Source organism: Osmerus eperlanus, chromosome 5 (assembly GCF_963692335.1).
Source record: "Osmerus eperlanus chromosome 5, fOsmEpe2.1, whole genome shotgun sequence".
Lineage (NCBI taxonomy): Eukaryota > Metazoa > Chordata > Actinopteri > Osmeriformes > Osmeridae > Osmerus > Osmerus eperlanus.
The window spans coordinates 12,564,402-12,578,053 of NC_085022.1; the positions used below are offsets into that span (position 1 = coordinate 12,564,402).

General features: G+C 46.7%; 1 protein-coding gene across 1 annotated transcript in view; it reads right to left on the reverse strand.

Moving 5' to 3' along the window:
- Nucleotides 1-327: 327 nt before the first annotated feature.
- The window catches only part of igf1ra (insulin-like growth factor 1a receptor), a 67,011-nt gene continuing 53,686 nt past the window's right edge, over nucleotides 328-13,652 (reverse strand). The window contains exons 11-21 of the mRNA XM_062461669.1: nucleotides 10,477-10,754; nucleotides 10,201-10,343; nucleotides 9,935-10,097; nucleotides 9,748-9,850; nucleotides 9,537-9,607; nucleotides 9,189-9,418; nucleotides 8,566-8,670; nucleotides 7,435-7,594; nucleotides 7,076-7,205; nucleotides 5,735-5,869; nucleotides 328-3,575 (exon numbers count right to left, since the gene is read on the reverse strand). Coding sequence (XP_062317653.1) covers nucleotides 3,047-3,575; nucleotides 5,735-5,869; nucleotides 7,076-7,205; nucleotides 7,435-7,594; nucleotides 8,566-8,670; nucleotides 9,189-9,418; nucleotides 9,537-9,607; nucleotides 9,748-9,850; nucleotides 9,935-10,097; nucleotides 10,201-10,343; nucleotides 10,477-10,754 — 2,047 coding nt within the window. The 3' untranslated portion in view covers nucleotides 328-3,046. The remainder of the gene's footprint in view (nucleotides 3,576-5,734; nucleotides 5,870-7,075; nucleotides 7,206-7,434; nucleotides 7,595-8,565; nucleotides 8,671-9,188; nucleotides 9,419-9,536; nucleotides 9,608-9,747; nucleotides 9,851-9,934; nucleotides 10,098-10,200; nucleotides 10,344-10,476; nucleotides 10,755-13,652) is intronic.

Below are 13,652 nucleotides of genomic sequence, written 5' to 3' on the forward strand. Positions count from 1 at the left end.
TGCATTGTAACCCCACCAAACAGCCTTGAGTTATTGTACTGCCAAACATCCAATCAGTTGGTCTGTTGGCTTGTTGTCCAGGAGGGTGTGTTGTTTCTGTAATCAGTGGCAGTACATCCCGATTATCTTCTTAGTAGTAAACATCTATTGCACCAAACCTGTCATGCGATGCCACATTATCCTTTAGCATCTGTTTTACTTTCTTACTACTTCCTTCATCTTGTGAGGTTAACTTATATAGATTGATCTTTTTTCTTTCTCAGATATAAAAATAGAGAGATATTTGAAGAATAACAGAAAAGTACCCCAGTCAGACACCAAAGAAAATAGATAGAAAAAAACATCTTTATACCGAATCATGGGGCATTTATACAGTGATTTAAACTGATATCACCAAAGGAAAATAAAAAATAAATAACACTCCTACAGAAATAGCCTTCGAAGAAGGAAAAAGAAATAACCAAGCAACATTTTCAAAAGATGAGGAAAAAAATCCTTCAAGAACCCTTCCTCTAATGAGCCCCCATGTAAGACCTTCTCCATTTACATTAAAAGATGACCACCTTCTGGATTTGAACCCATCATATTTGGTTTGCAGATGCAATGTTCTATGAGAAAACTACAGGACCAGGTTGCACTCAAAAAATGCATACATCTACAGAAATGCAGAAGTTGCATCATATTGCGCATGAAAGCTTCAACACAAAATCGAACTATGATTTCAGATGAGTTTCATGTGCGAGGATGGAGAGTGGTGGGAATAATTAAGGCAAAAGAGAAAACCCAATTAGCCCTATAGATTGAGAGGCAGGAAAATGGATGGGTTAGAAAATCCAGATTCAGTAGAACTACGACAGCCTGGGTCACTAGCCCTAGCCCTACAGAATGAGGCACTGGGGGAGCCAGGTATACTGTACATGTCTATATGGGTCTAGGGGGAAAAGGGGGGGGGGGTGATGATGGACTAGACAGAATAGAGAGGTAACAGGTGAAACAGAAGACAGTCATGAAGAAAACATATGGAGAAAGTCAAATCTTTACTTTAACCTGAGATTGAGTGGCACCTAGGGGCCAACACTAGGTGCAGTGCTAGACAACTACAGAAGGGTGCCAGAAAACACACTCACACTTAGAACTAAGGTGTCCATTCCAAATAATAATAATAACAATAAAAATATTAATATAGAAATCTACAAAAAACAGAATCAAGATGAAAACATTTGGTAAAAAAGTAAAAGGCAATGGACAATTTAGTTGTACAAACAACATTCTGGGGTAAAGAAAAAATTATAATTTCAGATCTAATTGATCATTTTTGTTGCTAATAGTCTGAATCATTAGAAGTGGACTGTAGTGGAGATATTGTATACATACAGTATATACTGAATATATATATAATCCAAAACAGAAACAGAATGAAATAGCAGCTTTGTTCTGTACAGACATAGAGGCAAACATCTGAACCATAAAAAAGTTAGAAAAGTGTCAAACCAATGATGTGTGAAAATTTGTCTACGGTCTAACATACAACTGTAAGACCTTTATAATATATGAATCATAGAGAGAGTACACAATGCATCACCTGTCTTCAGCAGACATTATGTTCACGAGGAGTTCTCCCTCTGAATCAGGGCTGATCCAGTACCTTGGATCTGCATTGATGCGCCATGTCCTTTTCTTTTTTTTGCTTTGAAAAGCAATGTCTCTGTTGGTAGTGTTTAGGTAGTGTTTATCTCTCAGATATAACACACATTAAAAGACGACAAATAAGGGCTTTGATTTGAACATTAAACATAGAGGAAATAAATGCAAAATAGTTTACAATTTCATGGTGATTTTGTGGAGAAATACATTTTAAATTATTAGCAATAAGAAAATTATAATGTTTGACATACCCTCCATTTCCAATTGAGAGGACAAACTAAGCGCAAGAGAGAGATAGAGTAAAAGGTTTGATTTGGCAAACGTTTGGCAAATACACAATATCCCCTTTTTTATTTCTAACCAATCCTAAGAGGATCTACCCCAAACCATAGGATATTGTCAGACAAATCAGCAATGAGGAGAGTCCAGAATTATTCAATGAGGAGTCTTTACATCTAGTCTGATGTGTGGAGGGGAATGAGACTGATGGAACATTTTGGAAAATAAGTTATCCCATAGGGTGAGAGAACCATGTGCATGTATGGAAATACAGCCACACTTAAAGCTGCAATAGGTAAAGTTATGAAATAAATTCAAAAATCAAAAACAGTGCCTCAAATTTTTGTCTGAAATTCCATGCTTTCCTTTGATTGACAGTGGTTTCACAAAATAAGCCAAGGTGGAAGGCCCGCTTCACTGCAGGCGATTGGCTGGAAAAGGTTTGCTGAAACATAATTGGCTGGAAAGTTGCGTGCCAATCCAAAATGGTTTAAATTGACATTCCACTGGCACTGAGCTGTCTGTGTTGCTAAATAACTCTCAGAGGGCCTCATTAGCTTTCACAACATGTTTTTAGGAGACAAAACATACCTTTTTTTTACAGAAAAAAACTTACCTATTGTACCTTTAAATATACAGTATATCTTCTCTTAAAATTATCAAAAGTGCTCTTCTTTTGGATTTTCTGGCAGATATGCAAAAAGATATTTATTTAAGTCCTTGTCTTTAAGGAAATCTAGTGAGGCTGTATTGTTTTCCATCTAGAAGGATGTCTTAGAAAAGAAACCAACCATGCTAAATGCAGGTTTTGGACAAGGAGGTATCCTCAGATCTGCTCAGCATGGGGGCAAGCCACCAGACTGCGACTGTAATTAACCATCATCAACCAGCAATCTTCAGTCATCTCTTTGATAATACGATCATTAGGAAATGAGGACCATCTACTGCGGTGCAGTAGGAGAATGTCTGTCACTTAATCACTCATCCACCCATCCCCCCCCCCACACTAAAGCTACAGGGGGAGGTGGGAGTTATACTACCCTGTTTGAGAAGTGGAGGGGAGGAGGGATTGGTGATCAGCCCCCCCCCCACCCCATAATGAGGGGGAGGGGGGGGATCAAGATCAGCAGGCCGATGACTGGGGCAGGGGCAGAGCCCGTTCATTCCTTCGCCCACCGTTCATGTGTGCGTAGGGCTGTGTCTCGTCAAAGTTGGGCCTCAGCATCACCACTGGTCCATTGGCCGACACCTGTCCTGAGGGCTTGTCCAAGGCTAGACCTGGGGGGGTCGAGGCTGATGCTGGAGAGGCTGGAGTGGGGGAGGAGGGGTGAGCGGCTGGTCCTAGCAGCGGGGTACTGGGGCCTTGCATGGGGGACAACTGCTGGGTGGAAGGGGGTGTTGTGGTTCCCTGGGCCGCCGGGGAGGGCACAGCAGAGGGTTGTCTGGTGGTGGCAGGATCCAGGGGAACGTTCTCCATGTTCTCCACCTCCATGTCCAGCTCTTCTGTGTCCGGGGGCTTGTTCTCCTCGCTGAAGAAGAAGCTCATCTCCCTGAACGGAGGATCCAGCTCATCCTTTAGGCTGTTGATGATCTCCAGGAAAGATGGACGCATCTTGGGGTTGTACTGCCAGCACATCCGCATCAACTCAAACCTGTGAGGGACACACAGTTGTTAGACAGATATCACGACTTCCCCAATCCTCCAGATTTACAGAATTACGTTGAAATGGTCATCTCTTCACATATGCCAGGATTCTGGCATCTTCAGCCATCCCTGTGTGTCATGCATCCTGGTACCAGCAGGTGGCGGTGTGCGACAGTGTAATACATGTTTACTGTCTCCATTTCCTTCAACGCCAATGGAGTTGGTGTGTATGGTGACACAGCAGCTTCAGACTGAGCATAACAACAACCTCATAATGAATCAGCTCCTTCAGCCTAGTGTAGATCCGTAGGGTAAGAGGACAGTAAATCATAGATGAGAGCACGCTGTGCCAGGCCAACAGAGAGAGGGAAAAAGTCGTAAAAGAGAAGAATTATTACAGCTTGGTGAAGCGCTACACCACACACCAAAGCTTCAATTATACACAAACAAGCTATGAATACCTCTAGGGCCTGGTGACATAAACACCTCCGCCATGTCTTTCTCACAGTCACTGTGGGCCTCCTCCATCCCTGCCTGACTCCAGCCAGGCCTCAACAGCAAACCAGCGTGGGTTTATAAACCAAGCATCTTGCTCTGCAATTCTTCCCAGCAGAAGGGATGTTGGTGGTTTGTTTTTCAGCCTGGCTGTGTGTGTGTGTGTGTGTGTGTGTGTGTGTGTGTGTGTGTGTGTGTGTGTGTGTGTGTGTGTGTGTGTGTGTGTGTGTGTGTGTCAAAGTAGGTTCTCCTTTCAGACTAGAGACTATAGGGATTATTCTGTGAAGGGACCTGATGTTATCGGTGTACCCGTCTATGTGAAGTGTAAGTCTCCCCACCCCTATCAACCTTCAGGGGCTGTTTCCTTCTTTCTTTATGAAACTCTAGTCAGAACATCAAGAAATGCGCTCCCTCAGTCAGTGCGACCTGACCGTGAGAAACGACAGAGACAGGAGGGCTGTTTCAGAGCTTTCCAAATGTGACTCATCCTTTTCCTCCAAGTATTCTCTCCTCGTCCTCTCCCCCTGTCCCTCCTCTCTCCAGCTACGGTAACTACAGCAGCGCTGACCTCTGTAGAAGTCTCCGGAACTCTCCGCTGACGCCATACAGGAGAGCAACCATCAGCGGGCGGCAGCCTCCTTCCTCACATGCAGCTCAAAGCCCCTCAGAGCTCACTGTAACACAATCCAAACACTCCCGCAATCAGGGAACCACTGCTCAGCTGCCATAGAAACCAGGGGTTTGTGTCTGCATAACACTCTCCCTCTCTCTCCCTCCGTCCTTCTCTCTCCAGCTCTAAGGTGAGCTCAGCCATGGAGAGAAGAGAGAGAGACAGAATGCTTTCTCATTGAGGTCACAGAAAGAGAGAGAGAGAGAGAGAGAGAGAGAGAGAGAGAGAGAGAGAGAGAGAAAGAGTGAGAGGGAATAAAGAGGAGAGGAGAAAATCATGTACGCATGCAGCACAGCAGGCCTCCTAACATGAGAGAGAGGCCGTTCTGTTGTACGTTCTCAGACAGGCTGACTGACTTCATTATTGGTAGAACCCCCCTCTGTCTCTCTCTTTCTCAATCTCTTGCACGCTCTTTCACCATACCTGTCTCTCTCTCTCTCTCGCTCTCTCTCTTCTCTCTCTCTCTTTCTGTGGGAGAGGAGACAGTTCATTAAGAGGCTTGTGAACAGACAGACAGTGATATGCCCCCTTCGTGCCCTCTGTTCCAGGCCGGAATGAGGAGCATCTTTCACACACGGGACCACGGAATCCCTTCTATGGTCCTCAGTTTACTGCTGAAGAGGGAGCCCCGTGCCAGGCCAGCAGAGCGGGGGGGGGGGGGCTCATGATGTCACCGCACTCCATTTAATCCTTGACGTAAATGTCACCAGTCAAGCCCTGGCTCGGCTCACCACGAGCACGCCGATCACATGACAGAATACGCACATTCAGCCTGGACTGGAAACAGAAGCCGAGGCAATGCTGGGGCTCTGCTCGTCACCATGACACCACGGCGATAGAGTAACGAAGGCAAAAAAAAAACAACAACAACTTGAGCAAGTGCGCTCGCTCTAATAAGCCTGAGGGAGGGAGTCGTGGAGGTGAAAGATACCTTCAAGTGTAGCCGGAGTAGTTTGGGTGAATGTGAAGGGTGAAGGATTCGGGCAGACAGCAGAACTTACAGCATGTCAGGGCAGTTGTCAGACTTGTCCAGGAGCCCTCCCTCCATGACGAAGCGCAGCACCTGCTCGTTGGACATGCCCTGATACGGCTGCTCTGCTAGGGTGGCGATCTCCCACAGCACCACCCCGAACGACCTGCAGGGAGAGACAGAGAGGCCCTGTTAAACACACGTATTTTGCGCGCCCAAACACACAGGTATGCACGCGCAAAGGCGTGCACACTCACTCGCATTTGAACTATTGTCTCAGGACTGTGAAACTACACTCTGTACTGCTCGTAAATCCATGTTAAATCATACAGACCCTGAAGGGTGTAAAAGGAGACTCATGGCTTTGAACAAGTGTGCTGCCTTATGAGGGATTGCGTAATATCTGTCACCCTGAAGTAAATGATGCATGATGCCAAAGAACATAATGTTCATTTGATGGACTTTGCTGTCGCACTGCTTTGAGCGTGTGGCATTATTATACATGCCCTTTTGTAGTACAACATTGAGACCACCATGCAACCACACAAAAAAAACTTTAAAAAAACCTTGACGGCAAAAAAACAATGAGTGCAATGTTTAGAGTATTTGCAAGCTCTCTCTCGTAATATTTCTGCTGGCACAGTATCAAAGACAGCATTCAACCTAAAGAAATAACACCTCCCGAAAAAAGACAAATACAAGAATGACTAGTATCTCATAGTCCAGAAACGGGAATGTGTTGATGGACAAGGCCATATTGGAGTCAGGCGGCTTCTCTATTTAAACAAATACGAACACCTACTGCTCAGGATCACAGGAGCCCAGGATGGGTTCCCACAATGCTCGTGTTCATCTGGGGAACTTCAAAGAGGGAGATATGGAGTGTGGCGTGGAGGTGGGTTTCTGCTGGCAATCTAACCCCTCATTTGAAAACATCTGGAGCAGTTTAAGTGTGCTTGTAGGGACCGACCCGTGGGACACTTTCGATTGGGAAACAAAACTAGAGACCAAGTAAACGACTATGGTTCTCCGCTCCAGAACATTCCTGACACTTGGGGTGGAGCCTCGACGTCCGGACACAATCTGTGTTCCTGTGAAGACGTTTAGCAAGAATAGGGCTTCTCTCGATCGCCCTACTGTATCTACAACATTATCAGTTACAAGTATTGATTTCACTGATGCACATTTCCATTACGTGCATACACACGCCGTCAAACTAATTGTACGTTTGTGTGCATGTGCCTACACACATTGTCAAACTGCGTGCGTGTTTGTGTCTACACGCGTTGTCAAACTGTGTGTGTGTCTGCCTTCACGCGTTGTCAAACTGTGTGCGGGTGTGTGTTTGTGTGTGTATCAGATATCCTCTCACCAGACGTCAGAGTTTGTGGTGAACACGCCGTCTTTAAGCGACTCTGGGGACATCCAGCGGACTGGGAGGAGGCCCTTCCCTCCTTTCCTGTAGTAGTCTGTCTCGTAGATGTCTCTGGTCATGCCAAAGTCTGAAGACAAGACAAGAGGAGCAGGGCTTTAGGGGCAGACAACAGATCTCCTCTATACGAGGGAGACGGTCCCTGGAGGACTCTTCCATTCACTTCTCATCCATATCTGGACTCATCCATACCACCCTCCCAAAGCATCCAGCAATCTCCAAAGACTTGCTCTGGAGTTCCGCCGAGACAGCTTAGCATTAAACAGACAGGCTAAGAGGGTGTTTTTTAGAGCTCTCACCTCCGATCTTGACGGTAAAGTCCTCCGCCACCATGCAGTTCCTGGCAGCCAGGTCTCTGTGGACAAACTTGTTGGCGTTGAGGTATGCCATGCCGTCCGCAATCTCCCCTGCCATCTGAATCATCTTCTTCAGCGGAGGCAAGACCTGACTCACAGAGTCCTGGTGTAAAGAGTGAGCACAGGCAGCCTATTCAGTCTGTGATTGCGTGTGTGTGTACGTACTGTAGGAGACCAGCATCTCCATCTTGCTCTCTTTACTCCCACAGCTGTCAAAGAGTGAATGGTCCTGTCTTTTGATTCTTGCAGACCACCTCAGGCATTTGAGTAGGTGACAGGTTATTTTGAAGAGGGGTTGGGAAAAGTGTCGTAAGCGTAGTAGCTAGCAAGCATTGTCTACACTGAATATTGTACCTTTTATATGTTTTTTCTTACTGGTAAATGTTTCAAATAACTTAGATTAGCATTGGACCTTTGTCAGATCAATCGGCTATCAGATCTGATTAGCCCTATGAAACAAACCAAATCAACACTACTCCAAAATAAGGTACTGCAATAAATTAGTGAGGCAGTGTTCGAAGTTGTATAATATTATAGACCACAAAGCTATGCCTTTAATATTAATACATTTTGTGGAGGAGAAATGATTCAATTAAATTATTTTTACTACAGTCTTAATGGGCATAAGCAAGGACAAAAAACATCTATATTTCATCATGTGCATGGATTATGATAAACATGCAGTAGGTCAACAAAAAAACTCACACCGGCTTGTTTGATTTAGCAAAATAATGATTAGGCAGGTGGTTAGCACATCTTACCCAAATCATTAAGTTATTCCACCAATTTAATTTATTTTCGGCTTCCGGAACAATAGCAAATTTCTGTCCATTTAGCCAGTATCATTGATCACATAACAATAGCGTTCAGACAGCTCCATTTCTTCTGTGTTTCCAAAACACCAACTCAGGGTTCTCAAAGTGAGAGATGGACTGGGTGAGGAATGTGTGGTGGGTCAGTTCAGTGGGTGACCATGCTCTACAGTGTGTGTGAGGTAGAAAGAGAGTGATGGAGGGGACAGAGGGAGACTGAGAAAGAGAGCAGGAGGTGGCTGAACTGGGATGTGGCTCCTACCTCTTTCCGTAGTGAGCGCAGGTGGCTCTTGAGGTCTCCCCGGGTCATCAGCTCCATGATCACCAAGGTGGGCTGTCCCTGAGAGACCACGCCCAGCAACCTCACCTAGGACCAATCACAACACAGCGGAGACATAGTGTCAGGTGAGACTAGGATTTAATCATTTGATTTTCTAAAGTATTGCATTGCATCATTATGATCAGTCAAGACGTATGAGAGATAATATTCTCCTACTCACAAATCTAGTAGCATGACTAAAAACATTTGAAGAAAGTAAGGAAAAAGTGAAACCTTCACCGATCCAACTGATTTCAAATTGAGCTCAATAGTTAAGTGTGGGCTTGTAAACATCCAGACAGGCTAATAGGTTGTAACAGCTTGTTTCTAAGGGTGTGTTTCCTTAACACTTGCATCTAGCAGTGTTAATGAGAGCTTGGCTATAAGTAAGATGAGGGCCCTCAGGATTATAAAGGGCACAGTATTTCACCTCTAACCTTTGAAATCCCCCTCTCGTCTCCGATCAAAACCTTCTGTTTCGCTACTTTCCTTTCTGCTCAGTGAGACCACAATCCTATGGTTTGACTGACACGGAGCCTAAGCCTTTAGGCATCTGTCTTTCTCACCACATGGTGACAGTTGAATTCCTTCATGACGGACGCCTCGTTGAGGAACTCGATGCGCTCCCTCACGCTGGCAGACTCGTTGACAGTCTTGATGGCCACGCGCGTTTCTGCCTCGTCCTTCACCACGCCCTTGGCCATGCCGTCATAGACCATGCCGAAAGAGCCCTGGCCCAGCTCCTTGTTCATGGTGATTTTCTCCCTGGCCACCTCCCACTCATCCGGCACATACACTGGAGGGGGGAGGAGGAGTCAGAGATACGGTGAGCCACATTGAAAAACTGGCTGGCTGGAGAGTCCATGACAGGATATAAAGGTGGAACAGTGGACAGGTGTGAAGCTCCTCCTTACTCTCAGCTGCGCTGAAGTACTCTGGGTTGACCGAAGCATAGAGAACACCGTTTCCTAGCCTGTCGCTGTTCCTGTTTACACAAAAACAACAAAAAACACAGGTCTGAGCCAACAAGTGTCAAGCAATGTCAATGACTACGATAGCTGTCTGGACAACAAAGGCACGACTGTCGAACGGTCACTGAGGAACAGATGTGTGACCAACACTAACCTCTTCTTGTTGACAAAGTACACGATGGTGATGAGGCTGGCGACCATGACTACCACTAGGATGGGAATGATTATGACCAGGTAGAACACACTGTCGTAGTCCACTGGAAGAGAACGAGAGGACAACCGGTTAACCGAGGATAAAAACATCATGTTCTTTGTACCAAATTCTTCTTTGCTCTCCTTACTCTTCGGTGGGGGTACATAAAAGAACACCGGCTCTGTCCAGGATCCGTTCCCTGCTAGCGAGGTGGCACGCATACGGACAGAGTAATTCCCAGAAGCCAGATTGGTGAGGCGAGCTCCTTTAGTGCGGTAGTGCTGGCGCGACACGCAATCGTGTTTCTCAGGCTGGAAAAGACAGGCACCTCATGTCAGTCTGTTTGCCCAGGAGGGGTGAGGGGTAAAGGGGTTAGGCTCTACACGACTGCGGGGGGTTCTGTCCCAGACTCACCTCGTTGCCCAACCGGTACTTTATCTCATACATCAGGATGAGGCCGTTGGGTCTGATTGGTTCTGGCCAGCGCAGCACCATCGATCCCGCCACCTTCTCATCCCTCTCCAGGAGCACGAGCCCGGGAATGTCATCCGCTTTTTCTACAGGGGAACACACACAGTCAAAGTGGGTTCTATGTGGGTTGCTTTTCTAAAGGTAGGGCTACATGGTTTCGTGTTAATTGAACCTAAAGGGGCTGTAACGTTTGAAGAAAACATGGACGTCAGGCCCCACCTGCAGGTTTGGTCCTGGAGAAGACAAAGGAAGCAGCGCTGCAGCTGCGCACTTCCTGGTTGCAGGCGTGGACGTCGATGCGGTAGACTGTGAAGGGCTGCAGGTTGGTGATCTCCATGGACTCCGTCCTGGTGCGGTCCTCCATGAAGGGGTACTCTTTCTCGGGGGGCTCCCTGTCCGTCGCGTTGCCTTCCAGGCCTGTGGTGTTGCCCGTCGCGCCGCGAGCCAGTGTTCCGTTGGCCACACCAAACAGCTCCCTGCGCCGGCGCTCTGGAGGTCTGAGAGGGAAGGAGGACAATGTCAGAGTGGTCCATCAGAAGATAGAACTGCTAGGCCAAAGACAGAAGCAAGACAATCCTAGGCCGATAGAAGGGGGATAGAGAGAGAAAGAGAGATACAGAGAGAGAGACACAGAGACAGAGAGAGAGAGACAGAGAAAGAAGGAAAGCTGATAAAGTTCTTGTTGAAGATACGACCGCAGAAGGAAGCAGCTACACAGTTACAATGCCAGCCACCCAAACGCAATGTGCCCTGCAAAATGTGTTACAACACGAAATACTGTATAAACATACCGCACAGCTATAGCCATCAAAACATCATCAACACCAACTGATGCTTATGCCTCCTTCAGAACCTGATTACTGTGTCAATAATATGTACATGTATACATTAATATATACAGTATATAGATAATACATGTACATGGTAGCATTTTTCAATGAGGCAAATATATTTCTTGTTGTCATTTTCCCCATGTACACAACAGTTGGGGAGAGGCAATGCAATGTATATTGAAATTACAGTATGTTGAACTGGGTTGTGTGTGTGTGTCCAGCTGCACTGTTCTTCTCTCTGTGGAGCTCTGTGGTGTGATGAGGTCAGAAGGGTGGGAAAGAGAGGTGGGAGGAGGACAGAGCGCAGAAACACCGTTAACACCCTGACTGGACACACACACAGTCCTACTGACACAGTTGTCCTACATATCCCAGTAGAAAAACGACCACTTGTTCGTCCAGTCAAACGGCACGACACTTCAGGCAAAAAAAATCAAAAGCCAATGGATACGTGCGCTTTCCAGACATCAACATGACATCAAATGAAATGACATAGTGAAAAGTAATGAGGGCGAACACATAAAACGGAATCATGAGCGCCGGTGATGACTGCCAGTCATGATGTGCTGGGATGGGGAGGACCGGAGGTGAGAGCGATGATGGCGGTAGAGAGCTGGTGCCACGAGGGCCGACAGTAACTGGACCTGTACAGGAGGCAGCAGCAGCAACAGCAGCAGGTCACTGGACGCTACCAGACCAGTGAGACTCCACAACAACACACCAGGCCACCAGAGCAGCCTGGACCAGCCAGTCCTGGCATACGAACCACCCCTTACCTAGAGTCCCTGCTAGCAGACGAGTAGCGACTGGCTCTCACATGGTCTCTGAAAGGATTCGACAGTGAACCCACAGTGCAGATTGGGAGTCTGACCGAGGCTGGGCTGTGTTGTCTGATGACTGAGTTAGGGGGAGAAGTGTTGACCCAAGGGATATTGCGATGATGTTTGTGGGCCCTGTGTGCTGGTTCAAGGCAATGTGTAAACACTCAGATACACTTTGATAACTAGAATAGAGAAACAGTCTAAATAAACCTGTAATATCATTCATTGTCTTGTGCCACATGTTTGTATAATTTTTTGACACAAACTGAAATGATGAAAACATGTTTTAGTAGATCACCGTAATTATTCCACAACATAAAAGTATTTTGAGTGTCACAGGCATGGTTGTAGACAGGATAAATGTTGTTTTATAAACCCTTACAAAACAGTAACTGTTTTGACTGGACAGTTGTGACAAAACAGTAGCTGTTTTGTACAGCAACTACACCTAAAAACAACTTTAATTCCAGCGGTCTGTTGCTGTCTGCACGTTCAGAATCCTTCAGATATGAACTGGTGACAAAGAATCGACAGGAAAACATTTTTTCACACAGGGAGTGGAAAAACACAGCCGACACACTCAGACCAGTGGGAAAGCCAGCAGCCATCGCACAACATTCCATTTGCACCCTTTTAACCAGCCCAGTAGAACCCAAGAGCCAGCAATCCAAAACTATCAGTTAAAATGAACAATTTACAAAACAGACAGGAGGACCGGCCTCAAATGAAGGCACATTTTCAGGGACTGGACTGAGAGATGAACGAGCTTTACTCGTTGCAGACTGACATGAAAATGGGGTGATGGCGGGTGTCTAACAGGAACGCTGGTGTGCCCAGGGGGCAGTCTTACCCCGTGTGTGCCCCAAGGGCTCACACCCACGTCCTCAGCTGAACCGCAGGCAACTGGAGCGTGACCTTCTAAGCAGGCACGGTCTACAGCTGGTGTCCTTCCCAAACCCCCTATAAAAAGACCTCCTGGTTTCTCACCTTTACGCTGCAGCAGTGGAGGGAGGGACCTGACTGCTGCCTCTGTCTGTGGTCGTAACACCATGATTTAACAGCTCTCTCAAACCACAGAGGTGGAACACTGCAGCCTCACATCCAGTACCAAGGAGAGAGGGCCATCCGAGACCGGTGTAGCCTGTGGTTCGGGCGAGGCGCTGCCACAGTTCAGTCAAGTGTCAAATATTCACAGAGTGACACAAGGTGGAGTGCGGAGAAATGAACGACGCATCCAGATCATGTTGCATTGTGTCGCTCGTCTTGTGTGTCGAGCACATACGGTACGTTGTCTGTCGGTCGGCCTGTCTGCATGCACGCCTGTCTGACTTCCTGTTGATCTGTCTGTCTGTCTGTCTGTATATCTGTCTGTCTGTCTTCCTGTCTACCTGTCTACCTGTTTACCTGTTTACCTGTCTGTCTGCATGCCTGTCTGTCTGCCTGTCGGCTTGCCTGACTGCCTGTCTATCTGTTAGTCTGCCTGTCTATCTGCCTATTTGTCGGGTCTAGTCTGCTCCTGCTTGTGCACACTGGCCAGCTCAATAGGGTTCTTCCCTTCCCCCCCCATTCATTTAGATTCCAGATGGCTTTGCTGTACATTTCCTGGCATCTACTCAATCCAAACCGCGACATAGACAAAGAGAGCATGTGAGAGAAGGAGGAGGAGAAAGAGCGGAGAGGAAAGGGGGGGGGGGGCGTCAGAATGGAAAACATTTCCTCTTCTTTCTGTTCCTGTTTTCTC